General features: G+C 38.7%; 1 protein-coding gene across 1 annotated transcript; it reads left to right on the forward strand.

Moving 5' to 3' along the window:
* The first annotated feature begins 1,784 nt into the window (after positions 1 to 1,784).
* On the forward strand, positions 1,785 to 21,176 carry LOC143862256 (Ribophorin I). Its single transcript, XM_077373264.1, has 9 exons — positions 1,785 to 1,947; positions 2,933 to 2,977; positions 3,897 to 4,528; positions 6,088 to 6,235; positions 18,708 to 18,887; positions 19,078 to 19,146; positions 19,660 to 19,749; positions 20,495 to 20,653; positions 20,782 to 21,176. The coding sequence occupies exons 1-8, from the start codon at positions 1,825 to 1,827 to the stop codon at positions 20,618 to 20,620; spliced, it is 1,413 nt and encodes a 470-aa protein (XP_077229379.1). The 5' UTR covers positions 1,785 to 1,824; the 3' UTR covers positions 20,621 to 20,653; positions 20,782 to 21,176.
* The last annotated feature ends 2,831 nt before the right edge of the window (positions 21,177 to 24,007 follow it).

Raw genomic sequence — 24,007 nt, forward strand, 5'->3', positions numbered from 1 at the left:
TTTTATAAACTGGGATTTCAAGCTTAGAATAGTTTTCAAGACCTTGTTGAAATAACGAGAAACCGTGGAACCTGATCGTTGTGTGAAGGCTCTAATTGACCGGTTCCGTTGATTGTGAGATACAATATGTAAGAACATTGCAACCTGCTCGTCAATGTTACGATGTATTGTATCTTTAAGTTTGCCGGTGCTTCTAAGCAGTCGAACAAATCGTCCGAAGCACCTGACGTTCATCCTAAGTAAGTGCTTGCAATGTTCGTCTGACGTCACGGCACGCGTAATAAATTCCCGATCTGTGAAGTAGTTGTTTTCGTATGGAGCTCTTCGTAGGTATTCGTCGTAATACTGTTGGAAGAATACGAGTGCAGTGGTTGCTGCGCTCACTATTGTCGCAACAGCACTCACAATAAACTTTGCCCTCTTTGTGGGGCGACCATCCTCGGTTCTAAGTCTCCTATCGTCCATCTAACAACAAGTGGATAGTACTCAAAAACAAATCATGAGTTAACAATAACAATTAAAGCGTAAACAGTCAAAACCCAATCAAAACCCAATTAAAATCGACTTAGATCAAGAGAGTACAAAAAATCAAAATCAACAGAAACCAACATGAACAATTCACATTACAAAAAAAAGAAAAAGAAAAGAAGACGATGAGAATTTAGGATCAGCATTACCTTGGGTATAGATCTACAAAATAGGAGCAGAAACTAGATTTTCTTGTGTAGCAAAAGCAGGTAAGCTCAGCTTCTTAAATACCCAAACTCATCTCAGATCTAACAACAATTCAAAATGGGAAAAAAAATCGATTATTATAAAGAAAATAAGAGACGAATAATAATCAGAAAAATTAAACAGTAAAATCAACATCAAGAACATGGATGTAGCAATAAAAAAAAGAGGAAAAAAATGATCATTTCATCTTTGAAAACCTTACAAACATTCATAGAAGATAGAAAACCCTACAGATAGAAACAGAAAATCGAAAAGAGAATAACCTTTTTAGCATCTTAACTAAAAGAAAAAGATCTAAAAAATTAGTCCTCCTATGCAAGCCAAAAAAGTTGGTAAGTATCAAGAGCTTTACAAGTGCAAAAAATAAGGGATAAAACAAAAACCCTAAAATTACAGCATATTGAATCTAGTAAATAGATGCCTCTTTCTCTCTGTAATACCAGTCCTCGAAAATGTGGAGAACCTCATCGAGCTCCAGATTATCTTTAAATCTCTTATCTCGAACAAACCCTCAGCAAATCAAACAATAGAGAGCAACTTGAATGAAGAAACTTCCTTAGATTAAATAAGAAACGAGTAAGAAACCCCATAAAATCAAGAAAAAAATCAAGATTTCACGACATCACGAAGGCTGTGGAGAGAGAGAGAGAGAGAGAGAGAGAGAGAGAGAGAGAGAGAGAGAGAGAGAGAGAATACCTGGTTTGGGAATGGCTGAAATGGAGGATGTGGAGAGACGATGGAGGCGACAATCAGCTTCTTCTTCTTCTCTCGCGGAAAGGTAAGGGAAAGCTAGGGTTTCCGATAGTTTATATCGGAAACTCAGGTGAAGAAAAGTCGAGGAAACCCATTTTCCACGTAATAAATTTTATTTTCCACGTTTGAAAAAATGTTTCCGAGGAAAGTCAAAAGAACACGTTATTTTTTTGTTTCCCTGGAAAATAAGGCTGGTTTCGTAAGAGAACAGAGCATTAGAAACAAAAAGAAGAGGAGGGGGTGCGCATTACGCATTGGCGTATTATACGGGCACACCCTCTTTTATATATATATAGACTTCTAAGACGACTCAATGTAGAAGTGAAGGAGAAAACAATGGATGCTCTGCTCACAGTTCGAGCTGCCCTAATTCTTCTACTCTTTTCCTTTCTCAAAATTTCTTATTCTTCTTCTCCACCTCCTTCGCAGCAGATTCAAATCCTCAGTGCAGAACGTCGTGTAAGTTTTTTAACCGATCGAATTTCTCTTGTTCTGCTCAGTTTCTTAGTTGATTTGCTCGATTTATTTAGAACTGATTAGGGTTTCACATGGTGATATTTGAAGACTACATGATCTCAATGTTTGGTCAGAGTGGAAGAAAATTAGTTCATTTCTTATCTATCATGATTTTAGGGATTTCTGATTTTTTATTCGGTTTTTCTGTTATTCCTCTCTACAATTTTTAGGTTTTTTTTTTTCTTCGCAGGGAACTCGATTGATTATATTATTTTATTTGACGTGCTTATTTTAGGGTTTGAGGGGTTAAAAGACGGTCCTTTCGTTTGAACAGTTTGTTGTTTTTCGTCGGTTTTGATTGTGATTTTTCGATTTTATTCGGTCGGAAAATCTATAATTAGGTTTATCTTCATGATATTTGACAATTATTTGGTTATCGATTGCTTGTTTTCGAAGAGAATATCTTCAAGTCAATGCAGTGGTTTGGATTCGAATTTTTAGGGTTGATGTAGAGGCAACCAGAATGATTAGAACTTAGATGACTGCCGTTTTTATAGTTTAAGTTGATTTGGCATGTGCTCTGCCATTCTTTCTGACATAAAAATATTACTTCCTTTGGGTTTTTTTCTTGAATTTTGAAGATTTGTGATTGTAAAATTTTGATGTTATTCTTTTAAAAGTCCCATTTTGCCAATAATTCAGAAAAGAAAGGTCCATGGAGAGGACTGTACATGATGAACTAACACTTCAAACTTGCAAACAGTAAGTAGAACATGGACTGACTTAGGCAATATATTACAAGTGCTGTGCAATAACTATACTGTTGGAGATACAATAGTATTCAGATCACTATCTGCTGACATATATAAGTGTTTAGTTTTGTAATTCAGAAATTTTAAGTCAGTATTTGACAATTGGCATTATTGATGTATTACTCCTTATCCAGTTATTTTTAGTCTCACTGTTCGTGCATTGGTTAATGATGCAGATTGATCTGACATCGCCCATTGTAAGGGTCTTCTTGACTTTGAAGGTATTTTTCTCAGCGGCACTTTTTACATGACATCATTACTTGACTTCTATATAATATAAAGTAAATTATGGGCACCTCCACGAATTTTTTGATTTGGTTAAAAAGGTCTTCAAATGATTATAATGGTATCAAACGATTTTAGACTCTTCAAATGATAAAAATGGTATCAAACAATTCTAGACAAAGTGATCTTGTGGAAAGATTAAGGGCACGGGCTTCTTGGATACTTGTTTGGAAGCACAGTTTTAAAGCTCCTCCATGTCATCGCTCACTCCCCCGAGTCGACTCCCTTTTCCCTTGACCGAGTTCAGCGTTTTGCCGCCATATTAAGTGTTTTGCCCTGCAGTCCATAGTTTTAGAACTCCCTTGCATCATCACGGACTCCCTTGAGTCAACTCCTTTTTATTGCATTCTGCGTTTTGCCGCAGCGTTCCATGTTTTACTCTAAATAGTCATTAAAACTCCTTTTTGACTCTCCTGATTTACGACCACGTCAACCGAGTACTCGACCGTGTCATACCGAGTCGATTAGGATTTTCTTCGGCTGCGTTTTGACCCACATCCGCATTTTGAAATAGACAAAGTCAATAAAAACTCCTTTGACTCTCCCGAGTTATGACCGTGCCAACCGAGTACTCAGCCACGCCAACCAAGTACTCGACTAAGTCGTATTGAGTCAACTAGGATTTTCTTCAACCGCATTTTGACCTGCATCTGCTTTTTGAAGCATTGTTTGGAAGTATGGCTGTACCAATATATTCAAGGTAGCTTCAGTAATTTTGGTAAAAGATTGGGAGGTTCTGGTATTCTTTATGTTACTAAAACTGGTAGATGTTGCTATACACCATTTTCTACTATCATCAAGTAATGATTTTCACACTTTTCAGTTCCTACCGATTGATTTATGAATCTCTTTCAGGTCGAAAATATTGGGTCATCTCCTGCTTCAGAAATTCTTCTTGCTTTTCCACCAGACCAAGCTGAGCATTTAGCACTGACAAAAGCGGCTTCTATTGAAGGAAAAAGGAAAAAGAAAACAGTTGTGGCCCTACCTATAAACCCCACCGAGTTACCTAATACACCAAATGGTGCTAAGTTGTTATCTATATCTTTGCTCAAACCGTTAAACACTGGTGAAACTATGACACTTGAAGTGCTTCTGATATTAACTCATTCGCAAGAACCTTTCCCAGCTGAGATCAGCCAATCAGAGTCTCAGTTTGTCTATTACCGTGATAGTGCATTGTTATTGTCACCTTATCCTATTAGAGAACAAGGGACATTCATTAAAATGTCATCTAGCAAGGTGGAATCTTTTACAAGAGTGGATCCTACTAACCATGTGGGTACAGAATTAAAGTATGGACCTTATGGTGACCATCCTCCTTATTCTTTCTCTCCCATAATTGTGCATTTTGAGAATAACCATCCATTTGCGGTTGTTGAGGAACTTGTACGTGAAGTTGAGATATCTCACTGGGGCAGCCTTCAGATTACAGAGCATTACGAATTGATTCATGCAGGTGCCAAACACAAAGGCATCTTTTCGAGGTAGGATTAATGGTTTCATTTTTGTGTCATCTTATTTGTCTTAAATTAGTGTAAGCCTTTGATTCTTTATGGATGTTAAGACGTGTAAAGTTGACAAAAAAAAAGTTTTCTAATGCTCATGACTCCTTGGAAACGGCTAATGCCCATGACTCCTTGGAAACAGAGTACCCGGGGTTCTTTAAAAAGTGCATGCTATCAATCTGGTTTATTTAGAATGACACCAAGTCAACCTATGAAACATACCTTTGTTATTTCCTGAAAGATCAAGGATGAGGCATTTTTTATTGTTTTGTTCTAGAATTGTGCCATTTAAATTTTCAATTAGGTAATGATTTCATTATTTTTTCAAAAAGGAAATGCCCTTCATTATTCCAAGAGAGATCAAGGATGATGGTGTTTATTGTCTCCAAATTATCATATGAAACATACCTTCATTATTTCAACAAAGATCAAGGATGATAATGTATCCTGGTATTTTTTATTTTTTATTTTTTTGGACAATTCTCAGTTTGGCGAGTTAGTTATTTTATCAAAATGAAGAAACTTTCTGAAAGAGAAACTAAATCTGTCTGAAGGAGTCTCCCAAACCATACGGCTTGACTAAGAAACTCTTCTGCTGGTCAAATCATCAGCTACATATTCCGGTGTCTGCATAGTTGATCCAACCTCAAATCATAAAAGGGATTCACTTTCCAGAATTTTCAACCTTTTATCCAACAAATTTTCATCAAAACAGAAAAAATAGAGTCATGACATGATAAAAAATGGTTGCCATTTAAAAAAAGAAATGATAAAAATGGCCTCAAAGATGTGAATCCAGCACAATCCAACCATCTACAAACATTATAGGGTCACTTCGATTTGATTTATTATAAAAATGATGTAACGCCCCATACAAATGACACCAACTGACTTTTCCAAAGAGAGGGTGGATTGAAACACTTTAGATCTGGATCCTCGAATTTCAGAGTTCTGAAATCTGGAGATATTCATAAACTCCTCTGAAAGATAAATCAAGAAATTGATTAGAATTCACAACAAGTACCTCTAAGACAGGATTTATTCAAGTACTAGCATTTCCTTCTAATCTGATGAGCATTGCACCATGCAACCGATGACATCAGCAGTATGATATTGATATCAGCGTATCTTCATGCTGTTTGGTTTCGTGGGAACAGAAGTCAATCCCAGTTGAGTGGGGTCCCTTCTTTAATTAACTTAAGAGAGAGTTACATAAAAGGCTAAAATACCCATGTCCTTTAGTATAATCTCTAGTACACTAAAAACACCATTAACATAATCATCATAAGATTTGCAATTTGAACTTTGAACAGCCAATTGATTACCAAAATAACTAAGCCACTAAATTATTATGTTTTAATTAAATCCAATTTATTTTGATTATTATCAAAAGAATTACATTTGAAGTGCATGTTAACTCCAAATTATTATGATTATTATCAAAAGAATTACATTTGAGGTGCATGTCAATATAATTTATTTTGATTTTATCATCATACGCATCACATATATCGTTGTCTAAAACCTTATTTTGTCAGGGTTGAATATCAATCAAGACCATCTATTAGTGGTGTTTCTTCATTTAAGCATCTTCTAGCAAGATTGCCCCCTCGAGTTCATTCCGTCTACTACCGAGATGAAATTGGAAACATCTCCACTTCCCACTTACGCAGTGATACTCGGAAGGTATGGATGCCATCCTTCGCTTTCCTTCGTAAGGAGTTTCAGAGTTATTATCGCATGCTATTAATTCTAGACAAGTAGCTATAATTTCAGATTGAAAAAGTAAATTTTTACCATTTTCTTAACTGCTGATGTACTTTAGGCTACTGCAATATTCCAATTGATGCCTTATCTATGCTAAATGAACAACTTATCTTACTCTAAAATACACAGTAGTTCCCATGATGCCAGTTTGTTTATTTATCACTTTTTAATTGCACACGTGATGCATATTATAAACAAAGGGGGCATTTTTGCAAAAGCTTGTGGAACTTAACATATAAAATTATAAATATCTTCCAGCTGTTCATCAAACCTCTAGCTTGCGTGGGCATTCTTCCGAAATAAGGAATGCTTTGGCCATTTAGATTTGTCTTAAACTAATCCCAATTTGCATTTTTTCCCCATAAATTCATGTTCTTAGAATTTAGTCTATTTGTAAACTTCGTTTATTTGTAGCACATTTTGCGTAAGGTCCAACATTTATTCACCCTGGAAGTTAAAATAGGAATCGCTATATTTGCATTGATTAAATTTGTCACTTGATGCTAGTTTTGTATTGTATTAGCATATTCAAACCTGGAGTCAAATCTTGCAATATGATTTTTTTTCTGATGTGATTTACTATAATGTACAAAATAATTCATGTTCCTATGCTTTGGTGTTTGCTACTGCCGTCACTCCCATTTCTACTTTGGTTCTGATTTCAAACCTCGCCAGTCAGTTTAGGAAAAAATCATTTCGACTGTAAAAAGTTATTACTGTCATTTCTTTCTAGTGCTGTGATGATTGGTAAAGGGATTGTTCTTCTATAATTATAAGTTGGATATGAAATAGATAGAGTTTGCACCTTTAAATTTTTTATCTTTGCACCCCACTTTTGCATGTGTAAAGCAAGACATTGTAATTAGAGGTGCAACCAGAGGGAGTCAAGGGACCATTTGGCCAACCCGAACCTGACCCGACCTGAGTCTCAACTTGAAGAGGGTCAACCCAACCCGCTGGAAGTTTTTCTCAACCCGACCCGAATTGTAGAAAAAAAATTCTTAAGTACAAAAAAAAGAAGAAGGTTGTGCCATTCTTGCTGTTCCTGCACTGCTTCTGTCAGACGAACAAAAACAGAAAGTTTTAACTGTCATGCTTGCTAGAGCTGTAATGATTGGCAAAGGGATTGTTCTTGTATAGTTATTAGTTGGAAATGAAATAGATAGAATCTGCACCTTTAAATTTTTATATTTGCACCCCACTTTTGCATGTGTAAAGCAACACATTGTAAGGAATTATTTTCCTCCCATTTTTTTGTGAATGTCTGTTTCCATGTGCAAAGGTAGGACAAGAGATTGGAAAATGCGAAGGTGCCTACTCTCTCTCTTTCTCTCTCTCTCTCTCTCTCTCTCTCTCTCTCTCTCTCTCTCTGAAATATGCTCTTATGTTGAGAATTAAGAAAATATCTGCTCTTCCATTCTATTTTATTGAAGAAAAAATCATCTAGTTCGCGATCATTTCAAAATCTGTATTGATGCAGCTCTTGCAAAATGGTTTGTGGGGCATAGGAATGCATTTGAAAGGAGAGATACTCTTACTCCCTTATGGATCACTCTATGTTCTTTGAAGAGATTCCCTTTTGTTGCTTGGATTCTGTATTCCTTTTTGTGACTGGATTTTAATGGCAGTAATGTTTTAAAACTCTAAGGTCTTGGTTAAGAACTTACACAAGTCCACTCAGGTCTACCCATGCAAATGTTATGTCGGTTTAATTCGAACCTTGCAATGACTCGGCTTATGCGGTTGCAACTTGTCTGCTACTCGAAGTAGACCCAAAAACTTGTCTGCTACTCGAAGTAGACCCAACAACTTTCCAGTGGATTCTCCTACTTGACTTAACTTGGCCTGTCGTCAAGTTGCAATGGTGTCCAAGCTCTTAAATCATTGTTCACAAGTCCTTTAGTGATCTTAATGGCTGATATCATGTTTAATTTGGAGCAAGGACTAAAGTATGGCACACAATATATCGTATGATAGACATCTGAAGATGAGAGACGTAATACATAACATTATTAGAAGCTTGAAACCTTGGAAGACCTCATTTCGGTGTTATAGTATATCGCTTGATACATGAGATGAGATGTGCCCAAGAAAAAGAGGGGTCGGTGTTATAGTGTATCGCTTGATACATGATGAGATGTGCCCAAGAAAAAAAGTGGTGGAAATGGGGTTTCCAACTTGTTGCATCCTTTTCGACATTTTAGCTCTTCTTAGGCCCTCTTCAACTATTTATGGGGACTCCTTTTCGGTTTAACAGCACTAAACACGGAGTGGAGTGCTGATTGATCGAAGCATCAAAATCCAAATTTGAGAATTTTCTCATTTTGATTTATGTACTTCATTTGTATTTGATTTTTTACAATCATTATTTGTGTCTAAATGTCTAAATGCCTGTAGATCTATGTTTCTTGGGGTGTTTCAAGGTATGCACATATGTGCTAGATCTGTCTTTTTTAGTGATGTGCTAGATCGATCTTTTCCTTTCCTTTTCCCCGTTTTAATGTATATATTTTTATTTATTTTTGTTATTTTCAAATGATTTGGTTTGTTACTTCCTTGGTTCATGTAGATAAACGTTTTCGTAATATTTAGGCTATATCACATGTACGTGTGCTAGGTCTCTATCATTTTTTCTCTATTGTTCCCGTTTTTCCAGTTTTTGTTTTAAATCATTTGTTACCTGCTAGATACATGTACATCAATGCTTTTAGTAATATTTAGGGCTAGATCTATGCACGTGCACTATCTATCACACATAAATTATTTTATTTTTATGATATTTATTTATATTATTTTTTTAAAGATGATTTGCTCTATAATATGTTAGGTACATGATTGTATACAAATGCTCCTTATATTTAGGGCTAGGCCAACTTATGTTTATGCCAGATCTATTTTTTCCCTTTTTGTTTCTTGACTGTTCAGACTTTTTGCTTATTTAAATAATTTTTGTTTTTCCCTAAATGATTTGGTTTGTTGTACCAATGTTTTTGGCAATATTTTCGACGATCTTTACACATGTGTACCTGGTCTACCATTTTCCATCTTATTTTGTCTTATTTCAATAATGTTTAATTATTTTTTTCAAATTGTTTTCTATATATATATATATATATATATATATATATATATATATATATATACCCATGTTTTTGGTATTATTTTGGGCTAGATATATGCACATATGTCCAATTTCTAGTAATATAGTTTATAATATTATATCAATTTTGTGCTATTTTTTTCTTGTTTTTTGTTACTTTTGTTCTTTTTGATAAGATGTGATCATAGAAGCATAGACTGGCACTATGCCCATGCATTTATGACGCTGATTAGTGTTAAATTATAATTTTGATTGTAATGCGTAGTGACAATCCTGGAGTGGACGTAAAATTGTGGGAAGCGAGTGCGAGAAGCGATGCGATAAGCGAAAGTGGGAAGTGAGGGGTTTAGAAAAGAGAATGCGAGAAGTGAAATGCTCTAAAGAAACTAAAAAGAAAATGTGTGTGAAACTTCATTGGAAGTCAACATGAAGCATGTAATAAGCCTTGTTGAGGAAGAGAATGAGAGAAAGAAATTGTGAGTTAAGGAGTCTCCCCCTCACTTATGTATTTATATATAATGAGAAATGTACAAAAGACGGATATGCCCATAGGCGTATACATACACTAACACTCCCCCTCAAGCTGGAATGTATATGTCAAACATTCCTAGCTTGCTACAATTATCACTCAATTTAGCTTTGTTCAATGGCTTGGTAAACATATCCACTAATTGGTCCACCGATCTAGTGAACATTGTGCATATTTCTCCTTATTGAATCCGGTGCCGAATGAAGTGGCAATCAACCTCGATATGTTTAGTTCTCTCATGAAAGACTGGATTTGTGGCAATGTGAATCGTTATCTTGTCGCAATATAACTGAGAAGGAGATGATGGGGAGAAATCGATCTTTGATAAGAGAGAACGTAACCAAATGAGCTCTCCACTTGTGTGTGCCATAGCTCTATACTCCGCCTCTGCACTAGATTTGGAGATAACATCATGTTTCTTACTCCGCCATGACACAAGATTACCTCCCACAAATGTACAGTATCCTGTGGTAGATCTCCTATCGGTTGGAGATCCTGCCCAATCTGCATCTGTGTACCGTTCTATCTTCTGATATCCATGTTTCTTGAATAACAACCCTCTACTTGGAGCTCTTTTTAAATACCGAAGAATCTGAAGAACTGCTGCCCAGTGTGAAGTACGAGGTGAACTCATATGTTGGTTGACAGCACAAACAACAAAGGAGATATCTGGGCGTGTGACTGTAAGGTAGATAAGTTTACCAACCAGCCTCCTGTATCTGTCTAGGTCATCTAACAAGTCTCCCTCTTCAGGTAGTAACTTCACATTTGCGTCCATGGGAACTGAGGCAGGTTTCACTCTAAGACAACCTGTCTCCTCAAGCTGGTCTAAGACATATTTCCTCCGTGAGAGAGAAATCCCCTTTGTCGAATATGCAACTTCAATACCCAAGAAGTATCTAAGACGATCCAAATCCTTGGTAGAGAACTCATTTTGCAAGAATGTCTTCAATTTCTGGATCCCAGCTGTATCACTGCCAGTGATGATGACATAGACTATCAAAAGTACACACCCAACTGTAGACTGACAGCTGAAAACAAAGTGATCAACTGCACACTACTTCATACCAAAGCACATAATGGCATCACTGAACCTTCCAAACTATGCTCTAAGAGACTGCTTAAGACCGTAAATGACTTTCTTTAATCGACACACAGAGGATGACATCTCCCGCTAAGCAACATACCTAGGAGGTTGCTTCATGTAAACTTCCTCTCTGAGCTCACCATGAAGAAAAGTATTTTGACATCCAACTGATGTTGATGCCAACTCTGATTAACAGCAAGAGAAAGTAGAACACGCACTGAAGGAATCTTCACCACAAGAGAAAATGTCTCGTCATAGTCCACCCCAAACGTCCGAGTGTAACCTTTGGCAACCAAGTGCTCCTTAAGGCGCTCAATAGAGCCATCAGGCAAATATTTCACAATATAAACCCAACGACACCCAACGGGACGTGCACCAGGAGGCAGTGGAACTAAATCCCAAGTCTGATTTGCCTGAAGGGCATCCATCTCATGGTCCATAGCAGCGCGCCACCCAAGGTTTTAAATCTCGGTTTCGGTTTCGGTACGAAATTTCGGACAAAATCTTGTAAAAATTTCACGGAAATTTCCGAAACGTTTCACCGAAATTTTCGAAACTTCACCGAAATTTTCGAAACCGAAACGAAACGTTTCTGCCGAAATTTCCGAAACGTTTCGGCGAAGTTTGGTACTTTTCCGACTCACAGTGAATTTCGTTTCGGTTTCCACCGAAACGAAATATTTCGGCTGAAACGAAATATTTCGGCCGAAACGAAACGTTTCGGCCGAAATTTAAAACCATGGCGCCACCCCGGGTGATCAAGTGCTGCAACCAAGGACTCTGGCAAAGAAACAGAAGATAGAGAGGACACAAAACTGCGTAAAGCAGGCATAAGAGCATCATATGAAACAAAAGACGAAATAGGATGAGCAATACTATGAGACTGAGTGCGGGAGGCAATAGGAGAGTCGATAGATACCTCAGATGTGGAAGGAGAGAGCTCCTGATGGGCTGGCGATGGCGCTGCCGGAGATGGATGAGCTGCAGAGGTATGGCGGTGCTGATAAGTCTTCTTAATTAATGGAGCCGGGGGTCGAGAAGGTACCTGTAAGAGAGGAGAGGTATCTAGAACAGGAACCACAGAAGGAGAAGGTAAGAGAGACGATGGAGATGGACAGACGACCGGGTCAGGAAGAACGAGAATCAGTAGAGGAAGATCTGAAGAGTGAGAGAGAGGGGTTGTATCCGGAGAGCTCACAAAGAAGGGCTCAGTCTCGAAGAATGAAACATCCGTCGAGACATAGGATCGACACAACCGATGGCTATAACAACGATAACCTTTCTGGGTGCGTGAGTAGCCGAGGAAAATGCATTGTTCAGATTTAGGATCAAATTTATCCAAACCAGGTCCAAGATTGTCGACAAAGCAAACACACCCGAATACTTGAGGAGGAAGAGGAAATGGCTCATGATGAGGACATAAAATTGAGAAAGGGGATGAGCCGCCTAGAACCGAGGATGGAAGCCGATTGGCCAGATAGTTAGCAGTGAGAACTGCATCGCCCCAATAAGATTTGGGAACTCGCATCTGGAAGAGAAGATTGTGAGTTTCATCCAATAATGACCGCATTTTCCGTTCAGCGACACCATTTTGTTGAGAGGTGTGAGCACAGGAAAATTGATGTAGTATACTACGAGTGGAAAGAAATTCCTCAAAACCATTGTACTTTGAGAAATATTCTCAGGCATTATCGGTGCGAAGGCATTTGAGAGTGCAATTAAATTGGTTAGTAATTTCTGAATGAAAAGTACGAAAAACATATAATACTTCTGAGCGATCTTTTAGTAAATAAAGCCAACACATACGTGAATAATCATCAATAAAAATGACAAAATAACGATGTCCAAAAACAGAGGTAGTCCGCGCGGAACCCCATACATCGGAATGCACTAAATCAAAAGGGGGCGAGGCCCGACTAGCAGGCCTAGACGGGAAGGATACCCTATGGTGTTTCTCAAGTTCACAGGCCTCACACGTAAAGGGGGTAACAGAAAGAAGAAACTATAGATGTCCGTCGCAAACGATCAAGGTTGGGATGTCCAAGACGGCAGTGCCACTGATATGCGTCGTTGGAGCTGTGTAAAATGGTACGAGAAGGGCTACAGTCCAGACGATAAAGCCCATCTATCTCACGGCCTGAGAGCCAATCATCCTCCCAGTCAAGAGATCCTGAAACAAGCAGTAAGAGGGATAAAATGAGACAGAACAGTTGAGATTTTTAGTAAGCTGATTAACTGAGAGTAAATTAAAGGGTGACTTAGGTACACATAGAACAGAGGACAATATAAGTCCAACATGAGGAGAAATATCACCAACACCAGAGATAGGAGTGGAGCTCCCATCAGCCAGTGTGATGGACTGATCAGGAAGTGGACAAATTGAATGAAGTGTGGAAGAAGTACCTGTCATATGATTGGAGGCTCCAATATCAATGATCCCGGAGCTGGAGCTAGTAAGAAGAGATGCAGGGGAGCTATCTGGCTGAGCAAAAGTCGCAGTCGGGGGATGACTGGTAAACCTGAGACGCTGTAACTCATCATAGTCAGCACGGGACATAAAAACACCATCAGCCTGATGCCCAGTACTGGGCGGAACGGAAGCAAAGGTGGGCTCAGAAGAATCTGGTGCAGCGAGGTGTGCAGAGCAGCCAAAACGAGCCTCAGAGGAAGGACGAAGCTCAAGGTGCAAAACATAGCAAGTCTCCATATAGTGTCTCTCACGACGACAATGCGAACAATATGGACGCGGTCGGCCACCACGCCCTGCAGGAAGATCACGTCCACCACCACGGCCAGAGTCACAGCCACGGCCACGACCAAAGGTGCCTCCACCCCGAGTAGCATGGTCACCTACGCCATAGGCAACAGTGGCAGTAGTATCAACCGAAGGAGCCGACACAGAGTCACCAAGAGTACATTGTTGGGCACGCAAGTAAACCTCCTGAAGAGAGGGCATCGTGCCAGATCCAAATATCTGCTGACGGAGATGCATGTACTCAGGACCCAAAGTCTCGAGAAACTGAACAACACGTATTTGATCATGCTGCTGCACGGCCGTTGTCAAATCAGTGGTAAGAGGCATAAGAACATCTAACTGCTGGCAATGGAAAACAAACTGACTGTAGTAGGTCGAGAGAGGAGAGTCGAAAGAGGAGTTTCTTCGCGGCGAAGGTTTAACCACAGAGAATATGTGGAACAAATTCGGGAGAAGTTGCCTTTCCCGGAGAAGGTAGTAGCAGTATGATCCCAAACCTGGCGAGTAGTGGGAAGGTGTATCATGGTCCCGGAAATCTCAGGGGACATACTCTGCCAGAGGAGAGTACGGATAAGGGCATCATCCTGCCCCCACTTATCATAGTGGGATCACTAGAAGGAGAGGGGTCATGACGAAGAATAAAAATCTTCCCCCTAGCAATGAGATAGTTCTCCACAACCACTTTCCAATTCAGGTAATTGGAACCATCAAGCCTGACTGTGGTCATGGGAGGAAAAGAACCATCCATCGAAGAAGACAGAGGGTTTTAAGAGGAGGATGGGCGAGCCGTAGGAATAGTAGGCATAGGGGGGCCGCCCGAGAGAGGGATCCTCAATAACGGGGCTATCCATGAGTAAATAATCAAAGAGAGAATCAACTGACGAGAAGAAACGATGCCCGGGCGGGGAGCAGAGAAATCAATAATGGAGATTGCGGCTCCGAAGAGAGACAATTGATAAATAGGGCATGAAAGAAACCCTTGCTGGCATGATGAAGACACACAGATCTAGGGATATAAGATCGGAGCCGCGAAAACAGGATGAAAGTAGATAAAAGAGATTTAAGCCATTAGGACAAGAAAGACAAAGAGAAAGTGAGGCTGCGGGAGCATACTTCTAGGGTATAGAAATGATTTTTTTTAGGGTACTGTAGCAGGTTAGACTTTGCCACTAATTAGAATTACAAGTTTTAGTAATTTACAGTTTCACATGTTTTACTCATGTATATTTAATGTTAAATTTTTGGAAAAAGATCAACATAATTTTCATTTGGAACTTAAAATGAGTTTTCAAGTTTTTAATACTCTTTTTTAAGTATGCTTCTTCAACATTATCAAAAGAAAAGTACTCTTTAGTAAGAAATAATTGCTTAAATAGGAAACATACTCTTTTTTTAGTAAGAAATAGGGTTTACTCTTAATTAAGAAGAGAGTGTGTATGGTTTTACGTGCGGCTTCTCACCCCCACAAGTTGGTTGAGTTTTCTGTTAGCTCTGGATTGAGATCCATGGGATTCCTCTTCATGCTTGGGAGGTAGACAGATTCACCACAATAGGGCAACAATTTGGGGAACTTTTATCCCTCGATGAATCCTGTTATTTTGGCAATAGAGTGGATGTGGCCAGAATCTTTGTTTGACCACATAGATTTTATCCTTGGGCCTCAAGTTTGAAGGCGGTGGTCGACCAAAAGCCATTTTTGGTTTTTGTTCTCTAGTGAGGGGATTTTTGGGGGAGTGGAGAACTCCATTATGCCGACGACACAGTTTGTCGGGAGTTACACCCATTGGCTGACCTTTGGTTTGGCAGGCACGGTTCTTTCAGTCGCCCGGAGGTAACAAGTGATTAGTTCACAATTCACATGGAGGAGTTGTCCGAGGATAGGGGTGATGACATGGGATTTCGATGGGGGGCACTTCTATGACTCTTGATCAAGGTTTAAAATTTCGGTTTCCGTACCGGTTTCGGACCTTGAAATTTTGGTCAAAATCTGGTACAAAAATCGAAACTAATATTTTGTTCAATATTAAATTTCGGCCGAAATTGCTGAAATTTCAGTAATTTCGGTGAAATATTAAATTAATTTTAAAAAAAACAGATTTTTTGGGTCAAATTTCGGAAAAACCGAAATTTCGGCTGAAATAAATTACCGTTTTGGTTTTTGGTGGTTTCAGTGTCAGTCTCCACCGAAATTCCACACGTCTCATGTTCTTTATTTTAAGGGTTTTTTTCCCTCTCTTCGTGTGATAAATTCAAATTTAAAAAACGTCAAGGTTGGTCAAGTGGAGAGGTGGTCATCCTCGATTACTTGGCTCCATCATGGACACGTCTCCCAGCTGAAGACCAGGTAGTGATGCAATTCTGTGTGCTGTGTTTTTGTGTGTGTGTGTGTGTGTGTGCGCGCGCGCGCACGCATGTGGGGCGCCCGCGGGAGGGCGTGGGGGGAGGGGGAAGGGGGGGCGTGGGCTGGCGTGGGTGGGGGTGGCAGCATAGTCTCAAATATCTACAATTTTTTTTAAAATATCACGATTTTATTGTGGCATTTTGATAAAACGACAACATTCAAAAATAATCCCGAAATTTTAAAAAGTTGATTGCTTGGGTCAAGCGCCTGCTTTGGCACTTGAAATTACGAGGGCAACTATTGGCCCAACCACATGTGCGGCACACCATCCGAGCACCAGGAAAGATGAAGTAGTTTCCTTTCCCGTGCCCGCCCGCATTAATTTCTACTTTTTCATTAGAAGGAATAGGTAACTTTTCTCTGAGTTCGTTTACTTATTTAATTTCTTTGTTTTCCTATTCTTAACCAGCAGAAAACCAGCGTCCCTTGCAAGAAGAATGATAAGAAGAGAGAGAAGATGAAGAAAACGAAGAGGAGAGAGAAGAAGTGGAAGGGGAGGAGGTTCATCCGTCTCATCACTACTCCATTACCTTGAATATTTGTTACTTCTGCTACTTCCACTTTGCTCTCTCTCCTCTTCATCTCATTCTAGTACTGGTCTCACTGTTCAAATACATGCAATCCACAACCCTTTATCACACAGGATCAAAACCCGTTTGTTGATCTCCTCTGTGACCTTATTCATGGAACCACCTCTTCTTCTCTGGAAACTCACCTCCAATGATCCTCAAAATTGCTGTCTTTTGAAGAATCTCACGAGAGGGCTTGAACTGCAAGAGGCCTTAACCCATCACCTCGCCCTTTCTAAAGAGGCCATGACTCCACATCTTCACTTCCAAGCAAAACCCTTCTACTTGCTCCTCATCTCCTTCCTCTTCTTTGATGGGACGCTGGTTTGCTTTTGCTTAATAATAGGATAACAGAGAAGGTAAGTAAAAGAAGTAAAGAAAAACAAAGAAAAGAGAAAAAAAAAAGAGAATTTAATGCGAACAGAGAAAAAGAAACTACTCCATCTTACCTGGCGCTCAGACGGTGTGCCACTCATGCAAAATGCACATGTGGTCGGGACTCGGGACAATAGTTGCCGCATAATTTCAAGTGGTAAAGTAGGCATCTTAACCCTAGCAATCCTCTTTACAAAATATACCGATATTTTTAATTTATTATTTACCATAAAAAGTATCATGATAATATTGTGAGAAGATCACGCTATTTGTTACTATGTTTTCTATTTTATCTATTTTCATAAATTATATATTTTTATTTACTTTTATCCCTTTTTCTTGATATAAACCCTAAAAAATAAAAAAATAATATATTCCTAGATTTTCCCTTGCCGAGAAAATCTCGAGAACGATATTTGTGGATTAGTTTGTGTGTGTGTGAGCGGGGGTAATTTACTCTTATAATTGAGGTTTTATAAGGTGTTTCAAAACTTGATTGTTTCTCTCTCAATTATTAAGTCATGATTTTGTTATAGTTTGAAGGATTAATCGGAGGTTTGGAGGGAGTTGGATAAGTGGAGCAAGCCCCCTTAAGTATTTTGAACTCTTCTAATTGAGGTTTTATAAGGTGTTTCAAAACTGGATTATTTCTCTCTCAATTATTAAGTCATGATTGGGTTATAGTTTGAAGGATTAATCGGAGGTTTCGAGGGAGGTGGATAAGTGGAGCAAGCCTCCTTAAGGATGTTTAATGCTGAATTTCGATGCAAGCTGTCAGGTCCTTCGGATGATTTAGGAGAGTCGTGGTGGTTTAACTTTGGTGGACTGATTTCTGTTCATCTGGCTCAGTTGTTTTGGCCAATATGCTAATCTAGCTGGTGATGCTCAGGCTATTCTATTTATATGGAAGTCTATTTCAAAAAAAATAAAAAAAAATGGAATGCAGCTGCTTGAAAAGGAGTCAAGTTTATGGGGAATTTCAAGTCAAGCAGATTCTTCCTTGGTGATTAAATGGCTTAAAAAAGTCTCAACAGTCTCCTCGGAGGTTTTCAGTCTTCCAGAGAAATGGAGATTTGTTAAATAATTACAAAGAATTCCTTCATTCTCATATTCACCATGGAGAAATGACAGATCGTTTGGCCAATTATACTGTAGCTTAACTATTGGCATAATATGCCTAATACACCGATGCTTTTTCTTATTTCATCATTTGGACTTTGTGTATTTTTCTTGTTCTAATAAAAGTTCTCATCCATCTGCTCGAAATAAATAAAAAATGCACATCCAGAGTTTCTAAAGTAAGCATGGCGTGCATCTTGATCATTCCTGATGAATATTAATGGTGCTATACATGCAGAGCTATATCTGTATTTTGGCATTTTAGTGATGTATGTATGTATGTATGCAACAACCTGAAATGGGTGTCATGCCTAATTTCAATGGTTTCTGTACCACCCCATTCTGGAAAATATTGGCAGTTTTCACACAGATCAATGAGGAATAGCATCTTACATACTGGAGAAAAATTGCAGTATGTTCAAATTATTCTGACTTGGTACTTCTGGTTCTATGCAGTCAGAACTTGAAATAGAACCCCGTTATCCGCTATTTGGAGGTTGGAAAGCCACTTTCATCATTGGATATGGTTTGCCATTGCAAGATTTCCTCTTTGAATCATCTGACGGCAGGCGCTACCTCAACTTTAGTTTTGGATGCCCTCTTGCTGAGACCGTGGTCAATAAGCTGACCATTAAAGTATGTTTTGATTCCATGGTGCAGTTATTTAATTGTCATATATTCTATGTTTTATTTCATGCTGGAGTCATATAATTATAATAGACTACCCACTCTGTTCCACTTTCTGTTGAGATGCTACAAGCATACATTCTTACAAACTAATCCTTTGTGAAAATTTGAGAGCAAATGTAAACTTTTATTTTTTCAGGTGGTTCTTCCGGAGGGTTCAAAAGAGCCATCTGCAGAAGTTCCTTTCCAAGTGGAGCAACATCTGGAGGTAATTCATTCTAATAGACTCTGCCATTAGTTCCTTGAAAAATGCCTTCTTTCTTTTTTACTTAATTAGGAAATTATTCTTACTCTCTTAATTGTACTTCTATGCTTGCATTGTTTTTTTTTCCGGTTATTTATTACCATTATTAGACAATGCACAAGTTCCATAGTCTTCTCATATGATACTGAAATTGCTTCAGAAAGTCAATACTCTTTGATGCCATAAGAATTTTAGCTTGTTATCTACATAGATTTTTTGGTCATGATTGGCCATTCTTTATAATTAACACTGACTAGAAATGTAACCCCTCCCCACCCACGCACCACCACGGCTGAGAACTAACACACATTTTACCTTTACAAATGTCATTGTTGCCGGAAGAAAATGACAAAAAGGAGTCGACATGTTATGCAATTGCTGTTCTATTGAAACTCGTGGAACTGAAATTTTTCTTAAACTCTATTTTAAATTGCAATTGTTACCACTAAAACTGCATTTCATATGGTGGTGCTGCAGACAAGTTACTCATATCTCGATGTTGTTGGGAGGACGGTGGTGGTTCTGAAAAAGGAAAATGTGGTGCCTGAACACAGCATTCCCTTCCAGGTAATTTTGTAACACTGTCTTTTATTTGTAGCACTAGATAGAACCTGACATGCTATATCTACGATATGCATGGTCATATCAGTAATCTGACCCATCCATGCAGTGCACGGCATGTCAGATTAGTTCTGTAGCTGCAGGTGTTAGATAACCCCTCTCCGAACCCATTTGTATAAAGTTATGTACATTCACTACATAAAAGGATCTGTGGTTTTCCTAAAACTCTCAAACATCTTTACCACTTTACCAGGCATGATTGTTAACACATCAATCAGGGGAGAACTCAATTGATTGCTTTTACACATTTCCCCTTGGCATAATTGTGTTCTCTTCATATGATTTGCTGGGCCACCATGAATCCAGTCCATTATCACCTGTCCCACTGTGATCTGATAAGCCTTCGCCCTTGGCCAAGGCCTGCAAAAGATCGGTGAACAGACCTTTTTCTGCAAGAACCCAAGATTCACTCCCCCATCAAACAGTTAAGATTATCCAACCACTTAGAACAAGTGACAATAGATTGGACTCACGGTGGCCCACTAGTTCAACTTCCTCTGTCACACCCAAGCATACATACGTGGGGCTAGGGCAGTCTCCGAAATAGCAGGACTGTTGCATTCCTTGGAGTATTGCTCATGATATATCTTCATCAATGTGTGGGCGTACAAGTTTTTTTAGGTTCTTTGCATCCATTGCCTGTAACCTTACTCATTGTGATCTTATTTTCTCTTTTTGCCCGCTTTTCCAGGTTTACTACAAATTCAGTCCGATTTCCATGCTGGCAGAGCCTTTGATGTTAATATCTGCTTTTTTCCTGTTTTTCGTCGCTTGTATTACTTACTTGCACCTCGATCTTTCCATCCGCAAATCATAAATTCAGCATCACGGATTCTCAAAGAAAACAAAGGTTAGTGGTGGCTACTTTTATTGAAAATCTTAATACAGATAGTTAACTTTTACAATTGAGCCATAAGTTACACAGGGACACCCCTCTTAATAAAAATAAGAACTATTTTTCATCTTGTACCTCTGCAGGCCGTAAAGAAGGGTGGCATATTCACTGCTTTGCACTGAATACCCAATCAAAAAAAGGTACAGTAGCTCTGTAGGAGCTTAAAGGTAAAACCAAAACAATTTTGGATGATCTGTTCTGTTAAGAGCTGAAAATTTTCAAGAAAAAAACCAGGCCATGATCCCATCAGTCGTTTTATCTATTCTTGTCCTCCTTTTTAGCTGTTCTTAGACAAGAACAGATGCTAAAAAGAAGTGCCACACAAGAAATTTAAGGATTTAAACTACAATTTGGTGTTGTTTTACAATAAACGAGGACAATATTAAAAGATATTTATGGATGCCCCTCCATATCAAATTCTGACACTCATGCAACATGGACTACTGGTAATAAATCTTTATGGACTGTTTTTTCTGAATGCTCTGCAGGTTTTATTGCAAAATACTTCCATGATTTTCTATTTTTTTGTATGAGGTGGTCTAGGTTACACTGTGATGCACCGAGAGATATGTGGTAGTGCATCGGTTTGGGGCCGTTTGTGGAAATGTTTGGGCCATAGCCAATAGCAAAATTCATTGAATAAATTGAGAAGTTCTTGAGAAAATTCAGAGGTTAAAAAATTTCTCCAATATTTCAAAATAAATATAAGCATTCTGAATTAAACATGAATTTGAGTACTAGTTATCCAATCTCACATATATTTTTTGTAAATCTTTTGAGAAATTCAAATTTATTCAAGGCTGTGTTCTGGGACCATTCTCTGCCTTTTATCAGCAAAATATGTAGTTTCATGGCTACTTTAGGAGATTCTCATTCTCCTGTTTCCGCCCATTCCTGCCTGTTCTAATTAGATGGGTAATGTGAATAGTTAGCTCTATAGACACTGTAGAAGTGATCAAATCTAAATGGATCCATTTTTCTGATTATTGGGCTACAACCCATCCATGTGGAGCCCACCAGTTCAACAGTCTTAATGGCCATACACCTGGTAGGCCACTAGTGGGCCCACACCCCGTGTTAAATGGCAATTTCCTCCACAAGATCAAAGGCTCCAAACAATTAAAAAAAAACAAACCCTAACATCTCAATAATTGGATCCTCCTTGATTAAGGGTGTAGGATCATCTGATGAAGCTGGTGTACGATCCTATACCATATACTTATCACCTTCCACGTGGCTTGGGTCCTGACCGTCCAATTTAATTTGAAAGGTGCTTGTCCCTCAAACTTATGCTTTGCTATCTGACTTGAAATGTGGAACTTAATAATGGGTAGGTAGGGAGTGCATGATCCAACTGATTATTCACTAAAAAGCAAGGCAGAGGTAGCATTAATACGTTGGACATTGCAGCAGGCTTTGCTTTATGGCAGTATTTGGTAAACAGGGCCCCCTCTATTGAATTTCTAACATAAATTGTTGAACTTCTAACATAAATTGGGTTGTGGCCTATGGGTAACATCATTAGAGAGCCTTGGCCATGGCTGCTAATCCGTACTACATTGAATTCACATGATTATGCATCTTTCATTGTACTTTACTGAGTAATTTCATGTACAGTCCTTTGATCTCAGCAAGGTTTTAAATGTCGGATTACTCGTTCTCATCGCCCTTGGCTCAACCAGATACACCTTATATTATGGGTTTTTTGTCACGGTTATAAGTGGTGCCTGCCTAGGTATGGAACTGGGTGAGACACAACATGGTATGAGACAAGTTTAACGGGCATAGCTTTACTCGTTGTACCAGTCATTGAGCTTTTGGCTTACTAGCCAGGTACCTAATATTTCATATTAGAGTAATCACAGCTTCACATGTCATGGAAGGATTAAACTGTGGAGATCAAGAAAAAAACAGTCAGTAAAAGTTATCACAGAGCGGGCTGCCACAGAAGGGGTGACCTACGGAAAGGGCTACCTAAAAATAAGGTTAGAGTGAAAGCCGGGATATAGTAGGTCATGGAGGATGGTAGATGCGGAAGCATGATGGAATATTGTGGTCCTAAGCAAGGGTCTACCTTGGGCTTTTGGAATATTAATTAGGTACCTAATGGTCTTTGGCCAAGAAATTACAGTTTCTGAACAAAAATCTTGCCAATAAGACAAATCAATTGTTGCTGGTGCATCCGCGATCACAAGTAATCATTGATGACCATTTGGGTGATGTCATGATGTTCTATAGGATCAACTGTCTTGATTGATGATCTGGGAAATCATACGGCTGGCCTCTTCTCTTCCTTGGGCCAATCCCTTCTAGTGTAAAAAGAGTAGTCGTGAGTACACTACAAGGAGGTGGCCCGGGAAGAGAATGGGCTGTGTTGAGAAAATCCACCAAGCAAATCCAATCCAATAATGCACAAATTAATGGAAAGTACATAACAAAACAAGCCCCAAAAAAGATGAACACCTACATCCACAGGCGAGAAACACGATCTTCCACTATGAGAAAACAACACATGTTAAGTGTCTAAATAGGTCCCACTAGAATGGAATAAATTGGTTTAGATTTAGAATATATCACCCATCATTAGATTACTTGGATGGTATACTAGGCAGGTAAGGCAGATTAAGCAACTAGGATCTATTTAAATAGTTATCAAGATTAGATTACTCTTTATTTAGTTATTTCAATTGTTATCAGAAGATCTTTCTATGTTTATCACTTGAGTCTTTTATATAAACACTCATTAGCTTCTCTATAATTCAACGAAGAAATCATCTTAGAAATTATATCTTTTTGCACAACGGAAGATTGATCCTTCCCTCGAAGTGGATCAAGAGGCTGATCTTCCCTCTAAGAAGATCAATCGCGTTGCGATCCGATTTGGTTCATAACAATATACAAGGATTACATTGAATTAAACCCACTCTCAACCCAAGACCGTAACTGAGAATAAGCTGAGAAGAAAACCAACAAGAAGAACCCAAGAAAAAACTCTCTTCTCTGTCTTCCGTACTTCTCTTTTTTCTCTCTTATGTCTTTCCCCTCGAGGTAGTCGAGACAACCCAAGCCTCTTGCCGCCAAACACAAAAAGAGCAAAACTCTCTTTATATCTTAGGTTTCCTAAAACCTAAAAGAGAAGTTTCCTATCTTTGCTTTCCATAGAATACCACCATCAAACAAGGCAATTTTCCTTGTGTGGAGCCTTGTAGATCCCTCCAATGGGGGACCCACTTGCCTCTTCAAAAGCTTAGCTACTACTCTCCAACTTTCCTTCAAAACTTTTAAGAAAGCAACAGCAAAGGACAATCT

The sequence above is a fragment of the Tasmannia lanceolata genome, unplaced genomic scaffold, assembly GCF_043159265.1.
Source record: "Tasmannia lanceolata isolate RefF3 unplaced genomic scaffold, GAP_Taslan_0.1 ptg000037l, whole genome shotgun sequence".
NCBI classification, from domain to species: domain Eukaryota; kingdom Viridiplantae; phylum Streptophyta; class Magnoliopsida; order Canellales; family Winteraceae; genus Tasmannia; species Tasmannia lanceolata.

Coding starts and splice junctions, on each gene's coding strand:
- LOC143862256 (XM_077373264.1), top strand. CDS start 1,825: ATGGATGCTCTGCTCACAGTTCGAGCTGCCCTAATTCTTCTACTCTTT. Junction 2,978..3,896: donor GGGTCTTCTTGACTTTGAAG/GTATTTTTCTCA, acceptor AATCTCTTTCAG/GTCGAAAATATTGGGTCATC. Junction 4,529..6,087: donor CACAAAGGCATCTTTTCGAG/GTAGGATTAATG, acceptor TTATTTTGTCAG/GGTTGAATATCAATCAAGAC.